Here is a 26,863-nt window from a genome sequence, read left to right on the forward strand (position 1 = left end):
CTTTGCCTGGATGTGACCTTGAAGCATTGAAGCATGGATCTGTTTTTTATTTCAGGGCTTGGATACCTTTCGGTATTTTAGTAATTTTAACCATTCAAATAAAAAAAAATTGCCTGATTAGTCAAACAACTCATGCATCTACTCTAAATCTCACGTTTAAAATCTTTATTTTATAAAAAAACTTAAATAATTATTTATTTTACATACAAATACAAAAATTTATATCATAATAATTTTAACCAGAAATATATTTTTAAAAATATATATTTTTTAATATATTTTTTAAATTATAACTAGAAAACTATCATAATATTAAAAAACACAGCCAGGCCTGAATCGAAGCCTGCAAGATACTCTTGGCATGGTGCTTGACTAGAAGACAAAGTTCAGGAAAGTCGTCCTCGAGTTTTTTATCTTTTCACTGGAAAGGATGATGAGCTCTTTATTCTCTTGGGATAGGCCCACTGATGGTGGCAGGCTGGACTTCCTATTTTATTGATAGAGAAGAAATCATAATAAATTGAGAACCTTGCGTGACGCTTTTGCCCACGCGTCTTCAGCCATGCAACAGTAGCAATGACATACTTCGGTGAGTTTGGCATTATATTTTGTACGTGATTTTAAAAAAAATAATTTTTTATATATATATTTTAGATTATTTTAATATAATAATATCAAAAATAATTTTTTAAAAATAAAAATATATTATTTTAAAATAAAAATCACTTTAAAAAAACAACCACTACTCCTCCCTTAAAAATATTGTTTTTGGATGTTTCCTAGTGATAGCAATTCATGAACATGGCATGGCCCTCTCTTTTTTCCTTCTTGGATTCACTTTGGTGCTTTCAATTCTCAGCCAACCAATCTCACTCCTCGAGGCCAGAAATACCTTGTAATTCCAATTGCTATGCAGTCAAATGTTCACTTCTGTCTTTTCGCTCAGGATTTCATTGTAGGAAAATTCATTTATTGCGTGGTTTGTCGCGTAAACAAACAAACACGCCCTTATATTACTTGTTATATTTTTTATATAATTAATGTATTTAGATCATTTAACATGTTGAAGTTGTGATTCTATCATACCCCTCGTAAATCCTCGTATTCACGTGCTAAAATGCGCCACCTTCACATTCTTCTCTCCCTCCTCTTTAAAAAAACCATTGTTTCTTGTCGCTATCACTCTCTGCTGTACTTGATTTCGTGTTCTCCTCTTACTGTGATTTATTTTTATTTTATTTATTGCATCTTTTACTTTTGTTTTAACTTGGTCTTCCTTAAAACAGTTTAAAGCTGCAAAGAGAGAGCCATTTCCGGAAAGTTGGAGTGCAGGTTAATAGCATGCACCCTCTTTCTACTTTCAAGCAAATACGGCTGCCACTGCTTCACATTTACAGAGATATAAATTTTCTTTTTGTTTTTTGAATTTCTTGATGATGATAGATGGAGATCAGTGGTTTCAATGAAAAGTCGAATGAATAATAGCTACAAGACCACCACCACACTCATGCTTTTCTTCGCGTGCTTTGATGCATAAAAGCTTTCGGTTTTTGCCGTGTCAATAAAAAGCTCTCCTTTTCTGCCCCCACAACTTAAAAAAACTCTATCTAGTCTAGTGAATACCTTTTTGCTGGCTGTCTTCCTTGATTTTGGATTATCAAGGACTCCCCACAAGAGGGTGTTTGTTTCTATCTTTTGCCCAATTGGATTGGTCCTTTTAGTGAATTTAAGATTCCTTGACATGGGCTGGTCTTAAAAGTTTAGCTTCTTTTGGAGGAACACAGGCTTGTGATTTTAATGCTGTACTTTTATGTTGTTTGATGGGGGTTCCTGTAAGCAAGGGGTTTGAGTTGTTGAGGTAAAGACGGAATTTTTCTATTGAGGTGCTCTGGCTGTGTGGTAGACAGTACTTACCAACACAAAGAGAAGCAGAAGATGGGTTCTGCTGAAGAGAAAATCAAAACAGGAGGGATTATTAATGGAGCTCAAACAAATCTGCTCGAGGAAATGAAGCTGTTGAAAGAATTTCAAGACCAGTCTGGTTTGTTTCATGTCATTGAAATCCTTGTTTCTCATAAGAGTTTTGACTTTCTATAATTGTTATCGCTTACGGGCTGAAATGATCCGGTAAAGGATGAGTCTTTAACATGAAGGCTTAACTTTCTGCATAAGTACATGTCCAAAAACAGTGCTCTTTTGTCCAAGTGTGTGTCTTATGTTTTTGATTTTGTTGTGCATGATTTCAGGGACACGGAAGGCAATAAACTCGGAGCTGTGGTACGCTTGTGCAGGTCCGCTAGTTTCCTTGCCCCAGGTTGGAAGTCTGGTGTATTATTTCCCTCAAGGACACAGTGAGCAGGTTTGAATTTATCTCTTTCAATCTTGACCCTTTCTCCCCTTATGATTATTTATCGATACGAAGCACGTTCATAAGAGGTTTCTACTGTACTAAATTGCGTTATGGAGGTTGATCTCTTGTTAAGTGTGATGATTTTTCTTTTTTGACGAACGGGGTGACTTTTCATTTGCAGTGTATCAACCATACAATTCCAAAACACCAACTGATAGTAAATTAGGACTTTATTCTGGGAAGAGTGGGACCATGGTGGTTTTAAAAGAAATTGAAGTTAAACCATGATTCCAAGGTTATGGAAGCCTTGTTATGCTGCTGATTATTCAATCTTTGATTTGCTGAACTGATGGGCATTTTATTTCCATGTATAGGTGGCCGTTTCCACTAAGAGATCAGCTACTTCACAGATTCCCAACTACCCAAATCTCCCTTCTCAGTTACTGTGCCAAGTTCACAATGTTACCCTTCATGTATGCCATTTTTTCTTCTGATTCTTCTTTGCTTTTCTTTTGATATAGATGTACCAGTGTACACTCTGCCTGTTAGAAGATCAGTTTTTTACCTGTGATTTACCTTTTCCTGATAGGCAGACAAAGATACAGATGAAATCCATGCTCAAATGAGTCTTCAACCAGTGAACTCTGTAAAGCTTAAACACTGTCAATTCATCGAACTTCTTCCAATTTGCTTATCCCTTCATCCAGCCTCAAACTAAATGAATCTGACCTTCATGTAGGAAAAAGACGTCTTCCCTGTACCAGATTTTGGGCTAAAGCCCAGCAAGCATCCGAGTGAATTTTTCTGCAAAGCTTTGACCGCTAGTGATACAAGTACACATGGTGGGTTCTCAGTGCCACGCAGGGCAGCAGAAAAGCTCTTCCCTCCATTGGTAAGCTAATCTTGCTAATTTGAAAATACTTGCAAGCCCCGATGAAATAGGGAGCTGTTATATTAAATTTTGCTTGTCTCAGGATTACTCAATGCAACCACCATCTCAGGAGCTTGTTGTCAGGGACTTGCATGATAATACCTGGACATTTCGCCATATATACCGCGGTGAGGAGCCATCTGCGTTGTAGTTGTAATTTATTTGACGAAGACCTTATATTTAGAGAACCAGAAGTATGAATATCTTTGTTCAGTGGAAACTTTGGCCTAGAAGATGTTCTTCACCCCTAAAATCTAGTAAATTAGCCCATAAAAATGATGGCATTTTTTTTTTTTGTTTTACCTCAGCATTGAACTTGTTCTGGCTATGCTTCATCCTCCTTTCCCTTCCTTTTATGCAGGGCAGCCAAAGCGACACCTTCTTACAACTGGGTGGAGCTTATTTGTTGGTTCAAAAAGGCTTAAAGCAGGTGATTCTGTTCTGTTTATCAGGTAAGTTATACCATTCGAATTCAGATTTTCCTTGGATGCTGCAGAAACTTGTCTTCTTAAATTAGCTTTACAAAAATAACCAATAATTTATCAGGTAAGTTCATTATTTTTATTTTTGAATGAATTCTCAATAGAAAAGAAGCTTAGGTTTTTATTCCAAGTGTTGAGAAGCTCTGCTATGCTATTTGACCGCATTTAATTGTTAAGAAAATTGTGTTAAACAATAGGTAATAGGTAATCTTCATGGATTTTGACAACTCACCATAATGATCTTAAAGCAACTCATCCTCTGTAATTTCAGGAATGAAAAGTCCCACTTGATGGTGGGTGTGAGGCATGCAAACCGTCAACAAACAACATTACCATCATCAGTTCTATCTGCTGATAGCATGCACATTGGTGTCCTTGCTGCTGCAGCTCATGCTGCTGGCAATCGAAGCCCATTCACCATTTTTTACAATCCAAGGTTTGTTAAATTTACAATCATATCCTACTTGTCTTTGCCCTTTGCCCTTTTTATTTTGGTTTCTGACTCTAATTAGTGGTTACTGCTTTCTACAATTCACAGGGCATGCCCTTCAGACTTTGTCATTCCATTGATTAAATTCCGGAAAACTGTATTTGGGACTCAAGTCTCAGTTGGTATGAGATTTGGAATGATGTTTGAGACAGAAGAGTCTGGAAAACGCAGGTCATATTCTGAGTTCTGAGTCCTCTTACATCTTTAATTATGCGGGTATAGGTAACGCATCTGCACGAATAACAATCATGAATTTCAATCAACTGCTTAATTCATTAAGTAACCCCATTTAGTTTTCTGCATCGTGACAAGGACAGAAGCACATTCTATTTTTTCTGCGAAGTTCAAAGTCATCTATGTTTTAATTCCATGCTTAGGGCTCTGAACATTCATCTGTCGTAATGTATATTATTAACTGTCTGTAATCTATTCCACAGATATATGGGCACAATAGTTGGTATTAGTGACTTAGATCCATTGAGGTGGCCTGGTTCCAAGTGGCGGAATCTTCAGGTAGATTAGGCTACTTGTTGATCTGACCAAATCATTTTCTTTTGCAGTGATGTTAGTATTATGTTATTGTTTCTCTGCTTTGCCAATTTGCAATTGATTTTCATATCTGTCTTACAAACAGGTAGAGTGGGATGAGCCTGGGTGTTCTGATAAGCAGAACAGGGTTAGTTCATGGGAAATTGAGACTCCTGAAAGTCTCTTTATTTTTCCCTCTCTGACTTCTGGTCTCAAACGACCCTTGCAGTCTGGATTTTTAGGTGAGCATTTTGCTAGTTTTTTTTTTCGGTTAGGAAAATTTGTTGAAAATTCATTTTATGCTGTTTGTCCTTCCAGGAGATACTGAATGGGGGGGTTTGGTTAAAAAGCCTCTTGCATTGCTTCCAGGGAGTGGAAATGCAAGTCTTCCATATGCTTCAATGTCAAACATGTATTCTGAACAACTGATTAACATGCTAATGAAACCTCAAGCTGTTAACTATCCTGGAATCTGTGGAACTGCACTACCAGAAGTATCTGCTGTGAAGGTGGGTTCATTAGATGTTAAGAACATGCAGGCAGCAATTAATCAGACGCCTCAGCTAAACCAGTCAGGAATTACGCCCATAGAAAACCAAAACTATTCCCAGATCTGTCTAGACCAATCCAATGCCATGAACTCATATTCATCAAAAGCAAATGTAGCTGGGAAGTCACTTTCTTTGAGCAAAGTTGAAAATCAAGCGTCAGTTGGAGGAGTTGATGGGAAATTCAAAGCAAAACCTGAGCATTTGCCAGATCAGTTAAGCCAGCCAACCTCAACAGGAGAGTGCATTGTGCAAAAACCAATCTCGTGTCCTATGACTCAGCAGAATGCCACAAATCATCTGGTGTTCCAAAATCAGAATCAGGGCCAGTCACAATTACAAGCCAGCCTCTGGCCTATGCAGGCACTTGCAGAGTCATCGCTACTTAATTCCCAACAGATCCGTGCATCTCTAGCTGATGCCACTACACCAAACTGCTCTCTTCCATTTCTAGACGCAGGCGAATGGATATCACATCCAATGTCTATTGACAGTATGTGTAGATCAGGACCGTTGTCTATGTTTGGATTACAAGATCCCTCTTTACCTTTTATGCATCAAGATGCGTGGGATCATCAGATGAGCAATTTGAGAATTTTATCTGAAGCGAACCAATTGATTCCTTTGGCTCAGCAAGAGCCATGTAGCTTCAACTCAGGTGCAGTGAAGGATTCATCTGACGAGAGCAATGATCAAAGTGGAATTTATGGTTCTCTTAACATTGATGCTAGCAATGGTGGTGGTTCTGTGTATGATCGGTCTGTCTCAAGTGCTATTCTAGATGAGTTCTGCACATTAAAGGATGCTGATTTGCAGAATGCTTCAGATTGTCTAGTTGGCAACCTCAGCTCAAGCCAGGATGTTCAGTCTCAGATTACCTCAGCAAGCCTAGCAGATTCCCAAGCTTTCTCACGGCAAGACTTTCCTGACAACTCAGGTGGCACATCTTCAAGCAACATTGAATTTGATAATAGCAATCTGCTCCAGAATAACTCATGGCAGCAAGTAGCCCCACGTGTGCGCACATATACCAAGGTATGCATGATTGTGTTGTAAATAAAAGATCTTTGGTAACAATCAGCTTGGGTCATATACATCAGATTATTAGCATGATTATTCCAAAATGGAAGACTTTATCTAGTAAAATCATACTTAAACGTTACCTTTGTTCAGGGTTTTAGTCTCTCTGCATGTTTGTGAGTGAGATTGAGGGCATTTGGATGTTTTTTTCCCATGATTTTATTACATTTCATTAACTCGAATGTTGGGTGCTAACATTGTTTATGGTTTACAGGTTCAGAAGACAGGGTCTGTTGGGAGGTCAATTGATGTCTCAAGTTTCAAAAATTATGAAGAACTATGCTCCGCTATTGAATGCATGTTTGGACTTGATGGGCTGCTAAATAACCCTAAAGGTTCTGGGTGGAAATTAGTATATGTGGACTACGAGAATGATGTTCTACTCATAGGTGATGATCCTTGGGAGTAAGTGTCATTTTGCCCTTTCCAATTTCTTGCTGGTTTGCTTGTGGTTATATATATATTCTTTGTGTGTAGATAGCAAAGAAGTCCTTTCTATTTCAAGGCCTAAGTTTGATGTGCTTGTGCAGGGAATTCGTTGGCTGTGTTCGCTGCATTAGGATTCTGTCACCTTCAGAAGTTCAGCAGATGAGTGAGGAGGGAATGAAGCTTCTCAACAGCGCCAACATCCAAGGCATCAATACCCCCATCACAGAGGGTATCCATGCTTGATAAAACTTCTTCAGCTAAGTCATGCCCCCACGCAACTAAATGGACGTTTTCCCACCTGGTGGAGAAGAACGTTATCGTAATGGTTCCTCCCCTGTTCAAACCTAAAGCAAGCTTTCCCGGCGAACTTATTTCATATCTCACCCTAGTGGTGAGGGTGAGTCATGTGGGCACTTCCAATTCAGCCTCCGCTTTGTCAAGGTCTATCCTGATATATGATTAGATATGTATGTTAGTTGAACTTATTATAATTAATGGGATGATGGATTATACATTCTTCTACAGAAGCCTAAGACATTACTACTAGCTTATAATATATTAACATGGTAATTAAGAGATATGTCTGTGTTGCTTTGCTTAATACATCACTTGAGTTATAGTAACTCGGGCTAGGTCTTGGAAGTTTCCAAAAAATAACTCTTTTTTGGTGTGAAAAATAGGATGCTTATAGGCCATCGCAAACTCTTGACACGGTATGGCACGGTCGATTTAGTTAAGGTTTTGTTTAATTTTAAGAAGAATTTTAAAACTATATTGTTTTAATTAATCAAAATTAACCTGAGTTAATTATGACTGGAGTATTGAATTAGGTTAGGTTTAGAGCCTAACAATAGGCTATTAGGTGGGCCTAGGACTGCCGAACCAGTTGGAAATCGAAGTATTTCCCCTGACAGGACAGTAGCAGTTAATATCTTGCAGATAAGGCATTAAATTATCAAGTTGGAGGAGCTTCAAAATTTCTAAAAAGTCCCACCGTCGATTCATACATTGGCAGAAGAAAATTAAAGCAAAGCAAGGAAAAGAACCATACAGCATTGATTATACATCACCTCAACGTTTGAAACCACTTGTGATGGACGGTGAAAAGGAGTAAATATAGTAAAACTCCTACGTCCCTCCCCTTATGGAAAAGCCAGCAAATTATATCCAAAAAGCCAGCTCCAGCTGCCATCTGCCCACAGCATCTTCTTAACCTACCAAGGGATACCAGACTCGGAGGGTTCACAGATGATTTAGTAAATTTCATTCATTACAGGACACCTGAGAATTAATGGTCTTCCTAGAATAGTTAGCTTGCAGGGCCATGTTTTTTATTCTGTTCATGTATTCCATTGCTATATATTCAACTGCAAAATGCACTTATCCAAGGGATTGCCCAAAAGCGCCGGACCATCGTACCCAATCCAGAAGAGGGAAACACTAATATTTGGATCGGGATAAAGGCCTGTTTAGAAACGAGGTTGCAGCAACCAGTCGTTCCTAAATGAATTATGTTTTTCATTTGGAAACACATGAGAATAAGAGGTCAAGTTCAAGTTAAGCCCCGTAACTTTTACCTCCTCTTTCCTTGCAAAATTATCAAACGAGGCTAAGGGAGGTTCATTGTTAAAGAATTTACCATTTAGCTCGCTTTAATTCTAAAGCCAAACACAACTCAGAAATGAAGGGAACAGCTTGTGCACATACAAGAATGCAATGCCACTACCACAAAGATGAATTGGAATATTGTCAATATCCGTTTGCGAAAGGATACCAAAATCTTCCCTACGAATCAACATCTTAAAAGTGATTATCATGTTTCCCTATAACTAAAATCTAGAGCTAGTACTTCCTAGTTCCAAGCATTATTACATTCATATGCTCTTGACTTCCCAAATGAACTCTGGTACTCACATATCAAGTAGTCGGTGTGCTAAAGAGAAAAGTACAAGTTAGAGAACAAGCCAGAAACTAGGTGAACGCAAGTCAAGACTTGTAACCACCGGTTAAGCCACTCCCTTATCATTACCTAAGACAGTTTCCCAATTAGAACCCATGAAGATGGATAGTTATCAAATTCAAACTTGGAACTGCAATGTGAATGAAAAGAAACATCACGAACTTGCACTTTAAAGATGGATAGTTATTATACACTATGAATTTTCCATTTCCTAACATTTCTTTTAGCTTGGATAGTTAACTCCCCTAAAATACAGTAAAAGATAAACCAGTTACTAGATTACAAAGCACAAACATCATCTCCTAATGCTGGTTTACAGTTGAGAGAAGTAATAATTGATGCACTTATTGCATGTTGAAACGAATTTAAGAAAATGTTTGAGTCGATGAACTCACACAAAATGCTGTGTGAACAAAGCTAGAAATGGAAGCAAAACTCTCACCTCTTTCAATTTCCTGTAAGAACTCCAGTAATCATCACACTCTTGCTGGCTTTTGTAGTACGGCAGACAAATAAACTTCTGATTTCCCTGACCCAGCTGTGTCTATCTTCTCTCCCACAACCCATTTCAGCTTCTTATACTGAAACCGCTCAATCAGTCGAGTCAAAGCTGTCTTCTTCTCATCATCTGCACAGTAAAAGTTATCCAACCAAAACAATCCACCAGCCCTCAGAATTCGATCGATGTCAAACATTAGGAACTCCAGTTTTTCAGGTTTGTCCCCTCCATCCAATCCACTAGAAGCATGAATTAAATCGAAAACATTGTCATAGAAAGGGAACCTGTGATCTAAACTCAAATACAAAGGGAAAAGCCCTCTTGCTGCAATAAATTCACTAAATGGAGCATCCACATTCAAAGTATTAGTAATCACAGTCACATTTCTCTCTGCCATCCTAGCAGCAAAAGTCCCAGACCCACCACCAATATCAAATCCAATTCTAATTCCCCCACTTGCTAAAGCTAACACATCATCAATGATAAAATCATTCTTGCCTCGAGCTTTAACAAACCTTTGAGTCTCATAATCACTAGTAATATTAAAGCAACCAACACAATCCCTGCTCAACTTCTTTCTATTCAAGCACTCAAGATTCTTGCAACCAAGACCACTCCAAGTTAAAATCTTTTCACTAACAGGTTTCCAAAGAGAAACAGGAAAACGATAAAGACCCACCTTTTGAACAGACTTTGCAAAGCATCTCCTTCTGGGCAAAGGCTCGCATCCACGCAAAATCAACTTCTGGCCAAGGCTCCAATCACCAGGACAGGGCCCAGAAACCTTGTAAGCCATATACTGAGACAACAAGTCTGCAGATTTCTCACAAGAATGACCCACAGAAGCCACCATTTCAGTGATCCCAGTTCTTGAATCTTTGCCAAGAGGGAGCTGATGGTGTTGCAAAAACAATTTGAGCTCACTTGCAATATTGGGCCTTGAAATATCCATAGTTTCATAGCCCAAAAGCTCTTTCTCCATCCCGGCAAGCTTTTTTTGAGAAGCAGCGATCTCTCTTAGTATTAAAGAGACATGCTCAGAGATCAAAGATATATTTTTATGGGGATTGTGAAAGAGGTGAGTTTGATGGTCTTTTGGAGAAGATGTGAAGGCATATAATGCAAAAAGATTAGTGGTTAGTACAGAGAAGAGCATAAGAATGTTCACTGCTGATGAACAGAAACTTGCTCTCTTGAATCTGGCTGTTCCATCTCCTATTTTCAGCGACACTGATCCCATATTAGCCTCTTCTTCACAGAAAGAGAGGGAGGGAGGGAGAGAGTGTCTGTGTAAGTATTCGGAGAATGATGTTTGTGAAGTGAAGCAAGTTGTGAGATTTTTTAGTGCTTGATTAGTTAGGACAAAGCAGCTTTGGAGAGCAGGTTGTTGGTTGCAGTTAATCTTTTATGTGTTTGTTAACTGTGAATATGTTTTTTTAAAATATGTTTTTTATTAAAAATATATTAAAATAATATTATAAACCATTTAAAAACAGAAACCATATGACTCAAAACTGTCACTAATACGATTTTTATCAATGATCTCAATATTTTTAATATTTTTGGACTAGTTTCCCTAAGCCAAAATTAATTGATTTTTTTATATTTATTTTAGATTTTAGGACATTTGAATTCATGAATTCTTTTTAACACTTTCTTTCTAAATTTGAACAGGGTAATGATGTGAAAAACAGATCTATCTTTATTGCTTAAAAAAAGTGTTTAATTAGTTCTCTATTTGCAGATGGTGACTTTAATTAATGAGGGCAAATGAAGATTAATCTTAATCTGATTTGAATGAATCCAGTAATTTTTTTAAACAAAAGCAATCATCTTGTATATCATTGGCTGATTTTTTTCTACTTTGGTAAATGTTAAAAGATGGCATTGTTAAAAGAGGGGAAAGGTGTGGGAGTGGTCTAAAATAAGAGTTAAGTGGGACAAAAGATGATTTAGATCTGAGCATTAAGGTAAGGAGTAGTACTGGTCGGGATCTGTAAAGAGATTCCTTTTTCATTGGGCAATCTGGGCCCTCCACGTGTTCACACAAGGGATGGAATGCTCTCACTCAGGAGCTTATCACAGTCCGTAGAACAGCCTCGGTAAAGGAACGTTATGATATCATGGTCAAGGTCATCGATCTCACTCTATCTCTTTAATTGTCAAATACAAACCGTGTTTGTTGTTACAGTAATAATTATTTTTTAAAGTATTTTTTATTTAAAAATATATTTAAGTAATATTTTTTATTTTATAAAATATATTTTTAACATATAAAAATATTAAAAAATAATTTTAAATAAAAAAATTCAAAAATTTAGGAACACGACTAGTCACGTTCCCATAGACGAACAATTGGGCCGAGGTTTTAGCATAGTGCATCTTGGAACGACATGTCACCCCCAGCTAATTTCATTTGTAAACGACCTCGCTGCAGTTAAAACGGTAGAAACTGCCCATCTAAATTCATCTTACCGTGCTGGAAAGTAGTTTTTTTTTAAAGTGAATTCTAGAAAAGTAAATTCTAAAAAAATAAATTATTTTTTGATATTTAGTAGTATAATGAAAAATAAATTGGAAAACACTTTCCAGTATTTGATTATGTCATGAAAAATAAGCTGGAAAATAACTTATTAATGTTTTATTTTTTTCAAGTTTATTAAAATAATAAGGAACAAATCTTACAAATTAAAAAGTTGAATGAAAATAAAATTAAAAAAAATATAATTTCATAAATTATTTCAAATAAAATAAATAATAATCAAAATAATAGATATCAAATCTAAAAAATAAAAAAATTGAAAGATAAAGAAATTAAAATAATAATAATTAATATTTCATAAATTATTTCAAATAAAATAAGTAACAATAAAAAAAATAAGGATCAAATTTAGATAAAAAATTTCAATTAAAAAATGATAAAAAAAAAAGCAAATAACAATTATAAAAATAAGGACCAAAATTAATATGAAAATTAAATTATAAGGGATGAAATTGAAAAACAAATAGTTTGAGAACCAAATTTAATATAATCAATAAATAATATGACATTTCTAAATTTTTCACAACTTCCGAAAAGTGTTTTCCGCCCAAAATAAAAGGAAAACACTTTCTTGAAAACCAAGCTAAATTTTCCTTGACTGGAAAGTGTTTTCCGTTGATCGGAAAATATTTTTCGTTGACCAACTTTTCTAATAGCAAACAAACATAAGAAAGTTTGAAAAATAATTTCTCGAAAACCACTTTCCATAAAACAATCACAGCCTAATTATAACTTGAAGGGCCAAACCCAAAATCAAGGAGAAAAAAAGTGCAATCAACATTGGGATTTCCAAAACTGCTCGAGAAAGGGAGGTCGAGTCAAGCTTGAAACCCTAATTTTAGGTGAAGGATGAATAAAGTGAACAAGTTGACATAATAAATTCCTCATCACGAACATGGATAGTGATTGATGTTGCACGTGACAAATTAATCAGAAAACCCCAAGGAATTTTAAGGGAAAAAAAATGGACGAGAGAGAGAACCAAGCTGCAAATCTGTCTCCAGGAGAAGAGGACGTAAGAAAAGAACGTCATGTACAAAAGAAACGTGACATTGAGACAGTGTTCGAGTCTTTGAGATGCATGGGAAGACAAACAAAGGCTCGACAGTGCCTACCACATACATGAAGAAAACGAGTAAGAACAAAAGAAGAGGTCAAGGAACTACTTTGCTCAATGCAAGGCTTGCAAAAATGTTTACCATGAATGGAATAATGTGGTTAGGAAATAATCACAAAATATGTTAAGATTACCGATAAACAAGAAAACAAATAAATGATCAGCACCACTGAGCATCACAACCATAGTGAATAAACAACACTTACATTTCTAAGAGACCTCAAGCTAATTGTTTCTTCGACGACTGGGATGATTCAGGTGAGAATGCTGATTCATGAATATGAAAGCTCACTTGATCTAGCAATGAATAGGTTATGAACAAAAAGGCGATCAAAATAGATCAACTGTAAACATACAGGGAAGAGCAGAGTATCCAAAATCTTGAATCTTGATACATGCCCTTCCAAAAACCATTAAAAAAAAAAAAGGGGAAAACCTATCGAAAAAACTTGTTTCTGCCATTTACTTGTGCGTCAACTGGTAGAACAAAACCTTGAAACAGAAAAGGCCAAGTTCTTTGAAATACTTGCTTCAGTAAGACAGCATAACTATAGAGCTTAAAGACGTGGTAATGAACAATAATTATCTAGGTAGGAATCACCAAGCACAACTGTTCTGTATTAAAAAAGAAGATTGTAAAAGCCTCGAGATATGGTATATGAATCCAGTAATCTGCAAAACAATTGTTCTTCTACATGTTCAATTCATAGAAAACTATGTCTCACTTCCTCAGAAATGAAAATTAACAGCAGCCATTCTCGTGATTCATAAAAAAATTAATTGAAAAAACTCCAGATTCTCTAAATCAAGAGTCATCTTTTGCATACGAGTAATCCTATCCAATGGCAACCATTTGAAAGATCCATGGTCATTTATTTCATCATTCAACACTATCTCCTCAGTGATGTGCCTTAGCTTCCGCCTTGTTACGCGAATTCACTTTCATCTGATAGTCAAAGAAATCAATTTTTTTCTCTCAGAAATTAACAATCATTCCCAACAAATCCTCAAACGATGAATTCTCTTAACGAAATCGACAGAATGTAACAACAAACGGCTGCATCCAAGTGTCATCACGAATCAAATTTGAATCGAAACGTTAATAACTTACATACAACAAAATTTGCCAGATCAAGGCCAATTTAATCAAAATTTTCGCATAATTAGCTTATTGATTTGTTAGTGACTAAAATCTATTCATTTATTATTCCATGAAAACAACTTAATCAAATTGATAAGTATAAAATAAAACTGATAACAGAAATAGATCTGCCTAGCAAATGATCAATAAAATTAAGAAGGCTTGAACAAGTTAAGTACCTTGAGAATCTTGAGCTTCACACTTCCATAAACCAAGCCAAAACTGAATGCCGATGCACGCGCCACCTACACATAAATCAACTTTTTAAAGGTCAGGAATCGATCAGAAGGAAGAGAGTGGAGAGAGAGTTGCTCACCAGAGCGAGAGTGCTGGCGCCGGAGTAAGGACCTGGAGGTGGAGTCATTTGATTAGTTGGAGATATGATCAAGAAAGCCTTTCGAGAAAACCCTAGATCAGAACTCCGGTGAAGCTAAGTAGAAGGTGGGCTTGTCGCTTCTGATTTTTTCTTCTGCGCGATCCCAATATCCAAATCTTCCTCTCGAATCGCTTTTTCACGGGTCGGGTTGCCAACCTCAATGTCAAGTCACCCCCGCAAACATCAAACGCAGCGTTCCGATTTTTTTATTTTTACTACTTTATCTATCAATTAAGTTATCTTTGTTTTTGCGGTATTTTTAAATTTTACATTTTTTTAAGATTTAAATTATTTTTTTATATTTTTAGATATGCTAATATAAAAAATAAAAATATATATAATATTTTAATGATGGATGAAATATTTTTTATAAAAAAAGATTATTCTACACATTTCTTATAACAAGTGTAAAAAATAAAATGTAAAAGGCATAATTAAAAATAAAAATATTCAATTTAAAAAATGATAAGAAAATAAGACCCAAGATAATTATAGTTAACTTGATAAACGTGCAAACTATGTCATGGACATTATTGGATGTAATAATTTTTTATTTTTATAATTATTTTTTATTTAATTATACACCAACTAGATGCATGGGACTTTCTTTATATCAAACATCAATTTTTTTCTTAGAAAAATAAGGGTGATGCGTGGGATTTAAATAAAAAATAGCTATATTTTTTTTTCAAAAAATAACAACAAAAGGAGGGTTTTTTTAAAGTCAAATAAAAAAAATACCTTCAAAAAACAAACAATGAAATGATTTATTTTGAAAGAAATATTAAGGGGGAATACATCAAATTAAGAATTAAAAAAAAAGAGCCATGCACTTAATTAAATAATATTCTATAAAATATCATAAAAGATTGTTCAAAATGTTATTTAAAAAAAAACAAAAAAATCAATGAAAAACCAAAATTTGAATGCTGAAATTGGAAACAAAAAGGTTAAAGGACAAAAAAAAAAAAGTTCAGGCTCGTGTGCCTGCCTTGGATGGCCCGCATGCCTAGGCTAACTTTTTTTTCAAGGGGCGAACAATCCCTTTATTTTTAGACAACTCGTCATTTGCTTTGACTGATAACACATTGCTTGTTTCTCCCTAGATTCTGGCCATCATGGTTATTGGAAAGCTAGGGGAGTTTTTTCTCCCTTAAAAACCTACTTTTCAACCAATGTCTTATCCAAAAATATATAGAAGACACCCTTGACATATCGATAAATTCATTCATGACCTAAAAAATTGTCAAAAAACTCGAAAGCAACGTGAAATAAAAAAAAAATATTTTCAAGTCCATATCTTTTTTAAACTATTTTGAAGGTGAAAAAACACTTAAGTGAAACTATTCCTACAAATGAAACTCGTTGATACTATGATCGATTGTTTTGGTGGTTGAGATCTATGTCAATGAAGATTTTCTCTCTCTACAGTTAGAATCCGACAACTTTTTATATTCTCTTTCGAATTAGGAACTGAAAAAATAAAGAAAATGAAGTTTTCATAGTTTCATATTAGATTTTTTTAACATATAAAAAAAGGGATTGTCTTTTTATTAAAAAGGAGATAAGAGGCAATTATAATTTAATGGTGGTGCAATGTATGAAAGTTAGACATAACATTAGAGGTCTGTCTCTAAATGCGAATCCATTAAAATTAGTAATATAAATTCAACACGTAAATATTTATAATATCAATAAAAAAAATTAGTCTACTCCAATATATCAAACTTACTTGGGTTTAAAACAAAAATAAATAGTAAAGTTCATAATTTATAAAATATAAAAAATTAAATTGAATATACTCGTGAACCAAAACCCAACAACTAAGTATAAAACTAAAACTCAAGGGTTTTCCAATAACTAGAATTGTCCACACACTCACAAGATACTGTAAACCTCCTGTGTTTTTTTTAGTTATTCATTTTGGTTCTCTAAGTTTAATTTTAAGTGATTTAATCTTAATTGGAAGCCAATTGCTTTGGATTTCTTAGCCAATTGTGAAATTGGAACAATAGGGATCGTAATGAAAAAGACGCGAAATATGGATGATGTGTCATAGATTTTAGAAAAAATACACTTATGTCCTCAAACTTTCAAGATAACACAAATTGTACAATTTAGATCACTTTAAATTTTTTAAATTTATTTTTGGTATAAAAATTCATTTGTATTATTTTTAGTCCTTAATTAGAGAGATGAGAGAGAGAAGGGTTGTTGAATTCCAATAACGAGAGAGAAAATCACAATTCAAGCCATTTTCGACCACAAAAATAATTTTTTTTGTTTCCACGAGTTTCATCAGACGAAAAGGGTTTGATGGTGGTTGTTTAATACCTCAATACTTATTGAAAAAATAGTTATAGATCGAAAAAGATAAATCTAAACCGGTTTGATCTTGGATTTTTGGACCATTTTTTTGGTATTTTGAGTTGATGCATTGGCATGTGGGTGTTTTAAGGGTGTTAACGAGGTGTTTTTGTGTTTAAATAACTTTAAAATGATTTTTTTTACTAAGAGAATCGTTGCCCTGACTTTCTGGCCACGATTATGGTGGCAAAAAACTAGACTTGCAGGCAATGTGTCACCCATGTATTTTTTATTAAAAGTAAAGATGAATGATAAATCATCTATCCATTTAAAAATGAATAAAAAAAGGAACCAAACCCAACGAGTTTCTGCACTTAAGTTTTATTTTTCCTTTTTTTTTAATATAAATATAAATTTATGATAAAAGGTTATTTAACTCGTTTGGGTCTACAATACCTGGGCTATTATTGTTTTTTTTTTTAATTTTTATTGATACTTTTTTTAATATGTAATTTTTTTTAATAATTTTTAAATTTATGCTTCAATTAATATCACAAATCTGTGATGTTTTTATTTTTTTATTTAATTATTTTTTATAGAGATTTTTATAAGATTATTTCATGTGTGTTTAATTTTTGAAGTGATTTTTATGATTTATCTATATATATTTTTTATCTTTTATATAGATGAATTTTATTTTTGAAAATAAAAAAATATTTATTTCTAGATAATATTTATAATATGTGTAGTTTTGCATAATATATTTTTTATGTTTTTATTTAATTCAAACAATTTAATGTGTGTGTCTATTTATATTATTATTTTACTGAATAAAAAAATTATTTTAATTAACAAAATTTAGCTAACACAACACAATTGAGTAAATATTCTGTTTTGCGAGATTAAATATCTTGATCTACACCTGCTTCTTGATTTTTTCAATTTTATTTTTAGTTATTGTTATTTTTTTAATTTATTAACAAACATAATTTTCAATTTATTTTATTATATGTATACATAATTTTTTTGATTTGTATTTAATTTTTTTTAACTAAAGAAATATATTGAAAAATAACTATATATATAACCTTTATATATATATATATATATATATATATATATATAAAAGATAAAAATAAGGGTAGCGCGGTTGATTTATGCCTTGTTTGTTTACAGGAAAATGAATTCCTGAAAATTATTTCCCCTACTTTCTCATTTCTCATGTTTGATGAACGTAAAGAAAATTAGTCAAAAAAAACTTAATTCTACTCAAAGGAAAACAAAAGACTGTAAGTTCCTTTCTCTTTATTAACAAAACGTGCACTCTTCTAAAATATAAATCCCAAATTATTCTCTACTCTCTCACTTCTTCTCTCTAATCCCATCAATGGACCTCCTCAATGTGCTAACACCGACGACTTTTTCTTCACTAACCCCTGCCTGCTGCTTATCTTCTTGATGGCCCTCTTTGTTTTCTGAGCTCTGATGAAAACAGAGAACAATATCATCCAATCTTTCTTTGGTTGATGGCACCAAGTTGAAAGATCCGAATTTGGGTGTGAATTCTTGAGAATAGGTGCTGAATTGGGTGTCAAAAGTGAAGGAAAAGTTCGGTGGAGTGAATTCTTCAATCCTGTCGAGTGCTGTAGGGCAACCTTTTCTCCTCTTGGATTCTCTGATTGTTCCTTGCTTTTCTTTCTTGAGTTCCAGGCTTGAAGAAGAAGTAGCTTGTAATGGTGGGTCTTGGCTGAAATCTTGATTTTTGGAATGTAATGAAATTACAGAAGAAGTTCTTAATTTTGTTGCTGTAATTAAGAAAGAGTAGTAGTAATATACTATCCGGCGTCGAGTTAATTTTTTAAACTTATGATATTAAATAAAAATATTTTATTTAAAAAAATTATAATTTATAATTTATAATTAATTGCCTATACCCGTAAAAAAAAAGCAATCTTTATCCAAAAAAATCTATCAAAATATTTTTGTATTTATTTATCTTTTTAAAAAATCTTCATACCAAAAAACTCAAATATCTAACTCTTACTTGGTTAAAAAAAATCTTAAAACCATAAACTAATTTAGCTTTTTTAATATGAAAAAAAACATATTTTAAACTTTTAAAATTGAAATAAAAACTTAATAGGTTTTATTTATGAAAAATTTCACAAGGTTATATCTCTATAATATTATATGACATATATAGTTATATTTTATAAAATAAGCTATATATGAATATAAGATATAATAAAAAATTTCATCATTATACTTTTTAGATTTTATTCTTTTATTGTAAGTGATTAAATATTTATATTTAATATTTTTCATATATTAGATAAATTTGAAAAAAAAATTAATTCATTAATAAATTATTTTCCAGTTCATTTTCCATAACATAACCAAACACTGGAAAGTGTTTTCCAGTTTATTTTTCATTATACTACCAAATATCAAAAAATACTTTTTCAGAATTCATTTTTTCAGAATTTAAATAAATAAAATTCAGAAATTATATAAAAATAATATATTAATAATGCAATTATCCTCACAAATAGTTATAAGATGGACCTCAAAATAAAAAGTTTATTTTCTTAGTTGATTTTTTTAGAAGGTATTAAATATTGTGTTAATAGATATTTTTTAAAATATTTTTTATTTAAAAATATATTAAAATATTTTATTTTTAAAAATTTATTTTTTTAGTATATCAAAACAATTCAAAAACATTAAAAATTTATAAAAAAATTTAAAATTTTTAAAAATATCTAGCCAACCTAGAAACAAATAGCTTTTATATTTATTTTTAATTATATTAAAAAAAACCTAATTTATATATATAATATTTTATGATGAAAAATAAATACTACTAAATATCAAAAAATATTTTTTCAGAATTTATTTTTTTTTAAATTTACTTTCCAAAAAATAACTATTTTTTTTTTTTTAAAACAAACGTGCCTTAAATAATATTATTCAACAACATGAGCACTAGCAGGGTGATTCACACGCGACGTGGCAAGCAGCAAACAGATGATATGGATGCTTTTGCTTGCCGCTTAAAAATCAGAAATCGAGAAAGACTATCACTCAGTTTTTCTAGACAACCAAACGGAAAGAGAAGAAAATCCACTCGTATTTTCACTCCAGAGAAACAAAATCTCAGTTGTTGTTTGCTTGCTTGCTGCCAGAATGGGAGCATCGTCTTCTACGGAGCAGAACGTATCACGTGAACAAAGGGAAGTGGAAAGTCTAGCAGCTTCCACCGGATCAATCTCCCTGCTTCAAAATGCTTTCTCTAAGCTTGCCGATCCACAAACAAATGCAATCCCTCTTCAATCTCTACAGGTACTTACAAAACCACCAAGAATAAATTATGGGTTCTAAATTATCTTGATAAAGAACCCAGCTTTTCTCTTTAAAAGCTGTATTTTCCCCCCACTGTTTTGCCCAATAATTTTTGGATAGTCATGTAATTTTAATTTGTTGCAGAAATGCTTCTCTTTGAATTATAAAAACACAGAATGTGAAGCACTTAAAATTCCTGATTGCCTTTTGGGATTATTGGATCATTTGGGTCCATCAATGGTAGATCTGTTTTTTGTTACTGATAAAGGAGGGGTCAATTGGGTTGAGTTTGTAAGAGGTTATTTGAAATGCTGTGGGAGGATGCCTGTCTCAGCATTACTTAAGACATTGTTGAGACTGTTTGCTGCAACGGGAGTGAAAGCAGGAATTCCTTTGAAACTGGAGTTTGAAGCTATTGATGATGGTGATTATAAGGTAAGTGGGTCGCTGTTACCTATTGATGTGCTTATGTTTCTTTGGATGTGTTGGACTATGCTGTGGAATTCAAGAACTTGGAGAGTTTTGAAAGAGAGAATCTATATCTTCCGGATATTAGTCCTTTGGTGTTATCAGCAGTTGTTTCTTGTGCTGAGGGTGGCAGTGGATTGGAATTGTGGGATTGTGATATTTCAAGTTTAGATGTACAACTTCCTGCAGGAAAGTTTCTTACATGGATGTTGACAACAGTGCCTAACCTCACGGAGTGTTTTACACAATTTGTCAATGCAAGACTGCAAAACTTCGCTAGTTCAGAGGTATGTAATATTAACCGAATCACAAATTTTTTTGCTTTGATGTCATTTAAAGATTAAGGGGTTAGCCAGCCACTTCTGATTTTTTTCCTGTTTAGATTATAAACAAGCAACTTGATCTTGCTTTCTGCTCATATGACATTTTACTAGCTCTATCCTATTTGACTTTAAAGTTTATGACTGGTTATGAGAGTTCATATGTCATATGTGATATGATTTTCCTTCTCAATCAACAGCAAGATGTGCTGGAATCTTCAAACTCATCATCAAGAGAAATCTCTCCAGAAAAGGCGTGCAGCTCCTACCTTCTAACCTGTGGAAGAGCGTGGGGAATTTCCCTTACTATCAGGGGTACAATAAGTGAAGAAATTTTGAAACCGTACTTTCCTAGTGACAGTGATACTAAAGATGAAAATCTTCTTTATCGGTTTGTCATCTTCCCTTCTGATCTTTTTTAGACCTAATTGCCTGTATTTTATGCTGCTTATCCTGCTGATGCCCTAAATAAATTTAATGACCCGTAAAATTGCTTGTAATGCTTCAGTTTGTACCACCAACCCATTCTCTCCCCTCCCCACTTTCTTTCAGGGTATCATGTGTCAGTTTTAGTTATTAATTTGCTTGCTACTGTATCAAATTTCACTCAGCATTTGTTTTCCAACGACTTTTAGGTCATCTCTCCATGGGAAGGGCTTGAACAGATTTTGGTCTAACATCGAAGGTTATCTTGGTCCGTTGCTCCTTCTAATTTCTGCTACTGGAGATGCACAAGAAGATAGCACCAATATTAGGAAATGGATCATATGTGCACTCACGCACCAGGGTTTTGAAAACAGGGATATGTTCTATGGAAATTCTGGAACCCTATATGCTATATGTCCAGTCTTTCATGCGTTCTCACCTTCTGGTATGTGATTTAAATGATTGAGGGGAGAGAGAGTCACAAATTCTCTTCACTTATTTCTTTTGTGAAAGTTGATAGGCCCAATTGGAATCCATGAAAAATGCTTCCATTTTGAGACCTTAGTGGCCAATTGTAAAACCATTGGCAGGGAAGGAGAGAAACTTTGTTTACAGCCACTTGCATCCTACTGGTAGAGTTTATGAGCCACATCCAAAGCCCGTGGGCATTGTATTTGGGGGAACCAATGGGAATGAGAGAGTTTATATGGATGAAGACTTTGCCAAAGCTACCGTGCGTCATCACGCTATTGACAAAACATACCATCACGGGCCCCTTTTCCCAAATCAGGTACTAGTGTGTTTGGCTAACCACATTACCACTATTGGTGAGCTTTTGGCTCCCAAATCTTAGTATTTGAAGAATGTGATCTGGCAGAGGAAGACAGCATTAGCTATTCTAATAGTGGAAATCTACCTTGCTTTTTGCCATGACCTTAGTTTGTGCGCAGTTTGTGGTTTCGAGTAATTTGTTCCTTTTTGATTTTCTGTTTTAAATTAACTTGTCTTGGTCTCTGAGTGCATGCATGCATGCATCAGTAAGTATTATTTATCAATAATTTTGTTAACCATTTTGTTTCTTTGATTGATTTGTGTTTTTCACTGTGGAATTTCTGAAATTTTTTTCTCACGGAAGGCAATCTCTAATCTAATTGTTTGTCATCTTCGTGGAGATGATTTTGATCATATAAGATTGCCTGTTAGACAATAAATGGATTGAATAGCAATGACAATAACATGCGTATGAACACTGGAAAATCCATATTAATAGTCTATGAACACGTTTAAAGGCTAACAACTTTGTTTCCAAATTATAAATCTGTACCGTAGGGGTTTCTCCCGGTTGAAGCTTTGATTTTAGAGGTTGAAGTTTGGGGTTTAGGTGGGAGGAAAGCAAGGGAGATTCAACTTTCATATAAGAAGAGAGAGGACCTTTTCACTGAACAAAGACGCAAGGTAATTAACCTGCCATACATAGAAGGCCTATGTTGATATTCAAATTCAAGAGTTGAATCTGATATATGAAAAAACCATATAACTTGAATTTTCGGCAGGTTGACTTGAAAACTTTTGCAAGTTGGGAGGACTCACCTGAGAAGATGATGATGGATATTATTGCTGACCCTAACAGAGTTCAAAGGGAAGACCGCTGAATAAATTGGACAGGAAGTTTTGATGGTGGCGAGGTTGTTACAATCATGTAGAAGTTAGATCTGGTACCTATACTCTTCACATTTCTTGTTGTATAAATGTTGGTTGTACAAATGGTTAATAATGACGTAATGCATGAGTGCGGGTTGTGTTCCTGCCATCTTTGCTTCAAAGCATCATTTAGTAACCCATTAAAAAGTTATTTGCCATGAGAATATTTAAGGCAGAGTGACATTGCTATAATGTCTTTTTACATGGGATATCTCTGGACTAAAAAAAACTTACAGTTCAAATTCCATTTTCAAATTATAACTTGAGCATTACTAACAAAAACTTGAAAAACTCGCAAACACTTTAAAGGGGTTTGAGTTATAAGAACATTTTGCACCATTTATGCTTGCATTTTTGGTTGATTTATAGATTTCGGGGTTTCTTGTTTTTGTTTCTTAATTTAGATTTCAGAACTTAATCTTTTTTAAATTCGGTACTGATACTCTTCACATTTCTTGTTCTAATTTGTATAGATGTCGTGATAGAGTGGTTGTACACATCGTTGACGATGAATTAATGTTCGAGTACGGGTCACGTTCCTGCCATCTTTGGCTGGGCTTCAAAGCTTCATTTAGTAACAAATTAAAAAAAGTTATTTGCCATGAGAACATTTAAGAGGGTGACATTGCTATAATTTGTTTACACGGCATCTCCCTCAATTAAAAAAAAAAAAAAAACTTTGAGTTCAAATTCCATTTTCAAATTATAGCTCAAGCATTACAAACAAAAATTTGAAAAACTCACCATGATTTAGAGAACTCTCTGAAAATTAGATTTAGATGTATTATTAATGTTATTTTAGAAGTTTGGTTTCATTCTATCACTTTTCAACAATTTTTCAATTAATTCGTTTATTATTAGAGAAACTAGTTTTAGAAAACTAGTTTTTTTATGTTTATTTAATTATTCCTCTAATAGAAAAACTATTTTTATAATTTTATTTCATTATTTATTAATTACATCTGGGGAAATTAAATTATGCTTTGGGTTGGCAACAAAATAAAAAAAGGGTGCAAAATACTTAAAAGCACACCTAGCTATTACTATCAAATCAGTTAACAACGATATGCTAAAGCAATAACTACACATATCTCCCCAAATACCCATTGCTTTTATACTTATATTTTTTGTTGATTTATAATTTTATAGATTCATTGGTTTCTCGTTTTTATTTCTTAATTTTGATTTCAGAACTTAATCTTTTTTCATCTTTGTAACAATTTGAATATTTAAAGATTAGTTCTCCAATTTATGTTAGAATGATCATTTGTATCTACTTTTGAAAGATGGATAAGTGGAGCAACTTCTAACAACATGTAAACTAATGGTTTTATATTATACCATTAGTTTCCTCCAACATTTTATAATTATTTATTATTATCTAGCAACACAATTCTGTATAAGAAGCAAAGTTATAAACATGTTTTTGGTCATTAATATAACATGTTAGTGATGATAATTAACGAGTTAATTTTTTGGTTAAGATTTTTATAAATAAAAATCATTTTGAATAAAATAGGTCTAACGAATATATCAAACTCAAACAACTTAGACTTAACAGTTAATTAAGTTCAAGGTAATATAGGTTTGATTAATATGCCGAACCCAAAGAACTTAGACATTACCAAATTCTAAGGCTATATGCATAATCATGGACAATCCTTTACAATAAAAGTATTAAAGACATGATAAATAACCATGTCTATACTCATGGATGTATACAAAATCTTTTAAGAGACCTACCATACTTACTATCTCATTAATAATATGTAAGAGATATTTGTCTCTCATTAATATCATCGAAAACAAAGGACTTTTCAGTCTTTTTTTTTTTTGAAAATGACAAGGTTCAAGGGTACAAAAACTTCTTGAACTATCCAGGTAAAATGTCAGAACTTTTCATCTCTTAAAATAAAGATATATAAATTCCAGAGCATTAACTAATTTAAAACTTAAGAACAAATATTTTTGTTCCTTGAATTTAAAACTCTTTTAAATCATTTATTGCCTTAATTTTTTTAATACATTTCTCGTAAATATATTGACTTTATTATCGGAGAGTTTTTATATCCTCTAACTAAGATTGTTTTTGCAGGTATTTAAATTTCTATCATAAATCTAGAGTTTTTTAGATAAAAAAAAAATCTAAGCACTTAAACATATTGATTAATCACTATTATAAATATTAAATAATTTTTTATTCACATCATTTGGATTTTAGGATATTATCAGACGAGTATTAAACCTTTAAAACACGATCATTATCATTTTTATTGATGTCAAAGTAATTAGAATACCCTTATTGTCGACTACTGTAGGAAAAAAATCAGGTTGATGAACACTTAAAATAATGATATAGCAGTACAAGTCTACAATGCGACGTGAGTTTGATGAAAGAGAGCCAGACTTTGATGACAAAGGTATCCTTGTAAAATAATTTCATTCCTTGATAATCCTAAGATATTTTCCTTTAATTTAGATATGTTTTTCATTTTTATAGGTGATCCATGCTTGGAAAATATATAAAGGAAGATTATTACAAGTGATACATATAGACATGGAATTGATTCGGATCTCTATCACATTTAATAGACATAACTATCCACATTTTTATTTTTATTTTTTTAGATTGATCCATAAAATCCAGGACCCGGTCTCTTGACTGGATAAACTCCCGTGACAAAATTAATCTTCAGACTGGGTTTAATAACTATGTTTTAGTGGTCATAAGAAGACGATAGGAAATGCTGGCTGTAAAATCTGGAATTGAATATGAGATGGTTTGTGTTTTACCACTAAGCAACCTCTTGTGGTTACGTTGACATGAGGTGCTAGCTAGGGGTGAGCAAAAAAACCGATAAACAGATTAAACAGAGAAAACCGGAAAAAAAAAACCGAAAAAACCGAACCGAAAAAAAAAACCGAATTAACCGATTAAAAAAACACAAAAAAATTCTGGTTCGGTTCGGTTTCGGTTTCTAAAGTCAGAAACCGATTGAACCGAATCGAACCGAACCGAACCGGTTCAACCAGCCAACACTTAAAAAAAAAGTGAGTATAAATACAACACTTTCTAACCTTAAAATCACTTTTAGCATCAGCCGCCCCTTCCCCCCCTTCCCCTTCTCTGCATATCCCTCCCTCCCTTTAGCCCCCCCTTCCCCTTCTCTGCATATCCCTTTTAGCCCCTCCTGGCCCCTTCTCTGCATATCTCTCCCCCTTCTCTGCATATCCCTCTCTCTTCCCTTTACTCTTCTTTGCTTTGATTTTTCTCCCCTCCCTTTACTCTCTGTAAACCTAAAATTACAGGCTTTATGGGGTGCATGCATGATGTGGGTAAGTGCCAAGTTGTGGATTTTTTTCCTTTCATTCCCCCCTTTTTTTTCCCTGTTATCTTTTGTTGGCTTGTGTGACTGCTGGTTTGGACAATTTGTTCATACAAGTTTCAGCAAACAAATATGACATCTTTTTTTTATTATGCGTAGCGGAAGCTTTGGATTTGGAGGCTCTTGTTTTAATTGTAGGCGGTCGGAGCACAGAGCATCAAAATGCCCAAACAAGGAAGATTTTTAGTTGCCTTCTTCGACATAGGGATTAGAGATTTTTTTTGGACTGTGAACAAGTTGGAATAATTTCGGTTTGAACCGGTTTGGAAGGGAAAAAAACCGAACCGAACCGAAATTAATCGGTTTGAACCGGTTTTCAGTTCGGTTCGGTTCAAAAAATTAAAAAAAAATAAATCGATTTGTTTGTTTATTTTGGTTCAAAACCGGACCGAACCAGAAATGCTCAGCCTTAGTGCTAGCTGCAAGATTCCAAACAAACA

General features: G+C 33.6%; 3 protein-coding genes and 1 pseudogene across 6 annotated transcripts; 2 read left to right on the forward strand and 2 right to left on the reverse strand.

The window, feature by feature from the left end:
* The first annotated feature begins 1,289 nt into the window (after positions 1 to 1,289).
* On the forward strand, positions 1,290 to 7,416 carry LOC7490662 (auxin response factor 5). Of its 2 annotated transcripts, XM_002300683.4 has the most exons (14): positions 1,290 to 2,041; positions 2,247 to 2,359; positions 2,725 to 2,823; positions 2,940 to 2,996; positions 3,090 to 3,242; positions 3,325 to 3,409; positions 3,643 to 3,733; positions 4,035 to 4,199; positions 4,302 to 4,424; positions 4,691 to 4,766; positions 4,888 to 5,023; positions 5,100 to 6,364; positions 6,624 to 6,814; positions 6,940 to 7,416. In XM_002300683.4, the coding sequence occupies exons 1-14, from the start codon at positions 1,936 to 1,938 to the stop codon at positions 7,079 to 7,081; spliced, it is 2,802 nt and encodes a 933-aa protein (XP_002300719.4). In that variant the 5' UTR covers positions 1,290 to 1,935; the 3' UTR covers positions 7,082 to 7,416. The 2 variants fall into 2 exon arrangements, with proteins under 2 accessions (XP_002300719.4, XP_024450257.2); XM_024594489.2 differs by lacking the exons at positions 1,290 to 2,041; positions 2,247 to 2,359 and having other exon boundaries at positions 2,944 to 2,996.
* Positions 5,098 to 10,696, reverse strand: LOC7479692 (probable methyltransferase At1g29790). 2 transcript variants are annotated; one of them, XR_008058489.1, is made up of 3 exons: positions 9,241 to 10,696; positions 8,478 to 8,560; positions 5,098 to 8,052 (listed from the first exon to the last, which is right to left on the reverse strand). XR_008058489.1 is itself a non-coding variant. In XM_024594490.2 (2 exons), exon 1 carries the CDS (start codon positions 10,535 to 10,537, stop codon positions 9,275 to 9,277), a length of 1,263 nt encoding a protein of 420 aa, XP_024450258.1. In that variant the 5' UTR covers positions 10,538 to 10,696; the 3' UTR covers positions 5,098 to 8,052; positions 9,241 to 9,274. The 2 variants fall into 2 exon arrangements, 1 of the variants encoding a protein (XP_024450258.1); XM_024594490.2 differs by lacking the exon at positions 8,478 to 8,560.
* Positions 10,697 to 13,589: 2,893 nt separating this feature from the next.
* On the reverse strand, positions 13,590 to 14,642 carry LOC7479693 (uncharacterized). 2 transcript variants are annotated; one of them, XM_002301954.4, is made up of 3 exons: positions 14,414 to 14,642; positions 14,277 to 14,342; positions 13,590 to 13,902 (listed from the first exon to the last, which is right to left on the reverse strand). In XM_002301954.4, the coding sequence occupies exons 1-3, from the start codon at positions 14,459 to 14,461 to the stop codon at positions 13,855 to 13,857; spliced, it is 162 nt and encodes a 53-aa protein (XP_002301990.1). In that variant the 5' UTR covers positions 14,462 to 14,642; the 3' UTR covers positions 13,590 to 13,854. The 2 variants fall into 2 exon arrangements, with proteins under 2 accessions (XP_002301990.1, XP_024450655.1); XM_024594887.2 differs by having other exon boundaries at positions 13,590 to 14,013; positions 14,414 to 14,637.
* Positions 14,643 to 19,764: 5,122 nt separating this feature from the next.
* LOC18108949 (uncharacterized) lies at positions 19,765 to 23,159 on the forward strand (annotated as a pseudogene).
* Positions 23,160 to 26,863: the final 3,704 nt, after the last annotated feature.

The sequence above is a fragment of the Populus trichocarpa genome, chromosome 2 (genome assembly GCF_000002775.5).
Source record: "Populus trichocarpa isolate Nisqually-1 chromosome 2, P.trichocarpa_v4.1, whole genome shotgun sequence".
Taxonomy (NCBI): domain Eukaryota; kingdom Viridiplantae; phylum Streptophyta; class Magnoliopsida; order Malpighiales; family Salicaceae; genus Populus; species Populus trichocarpa.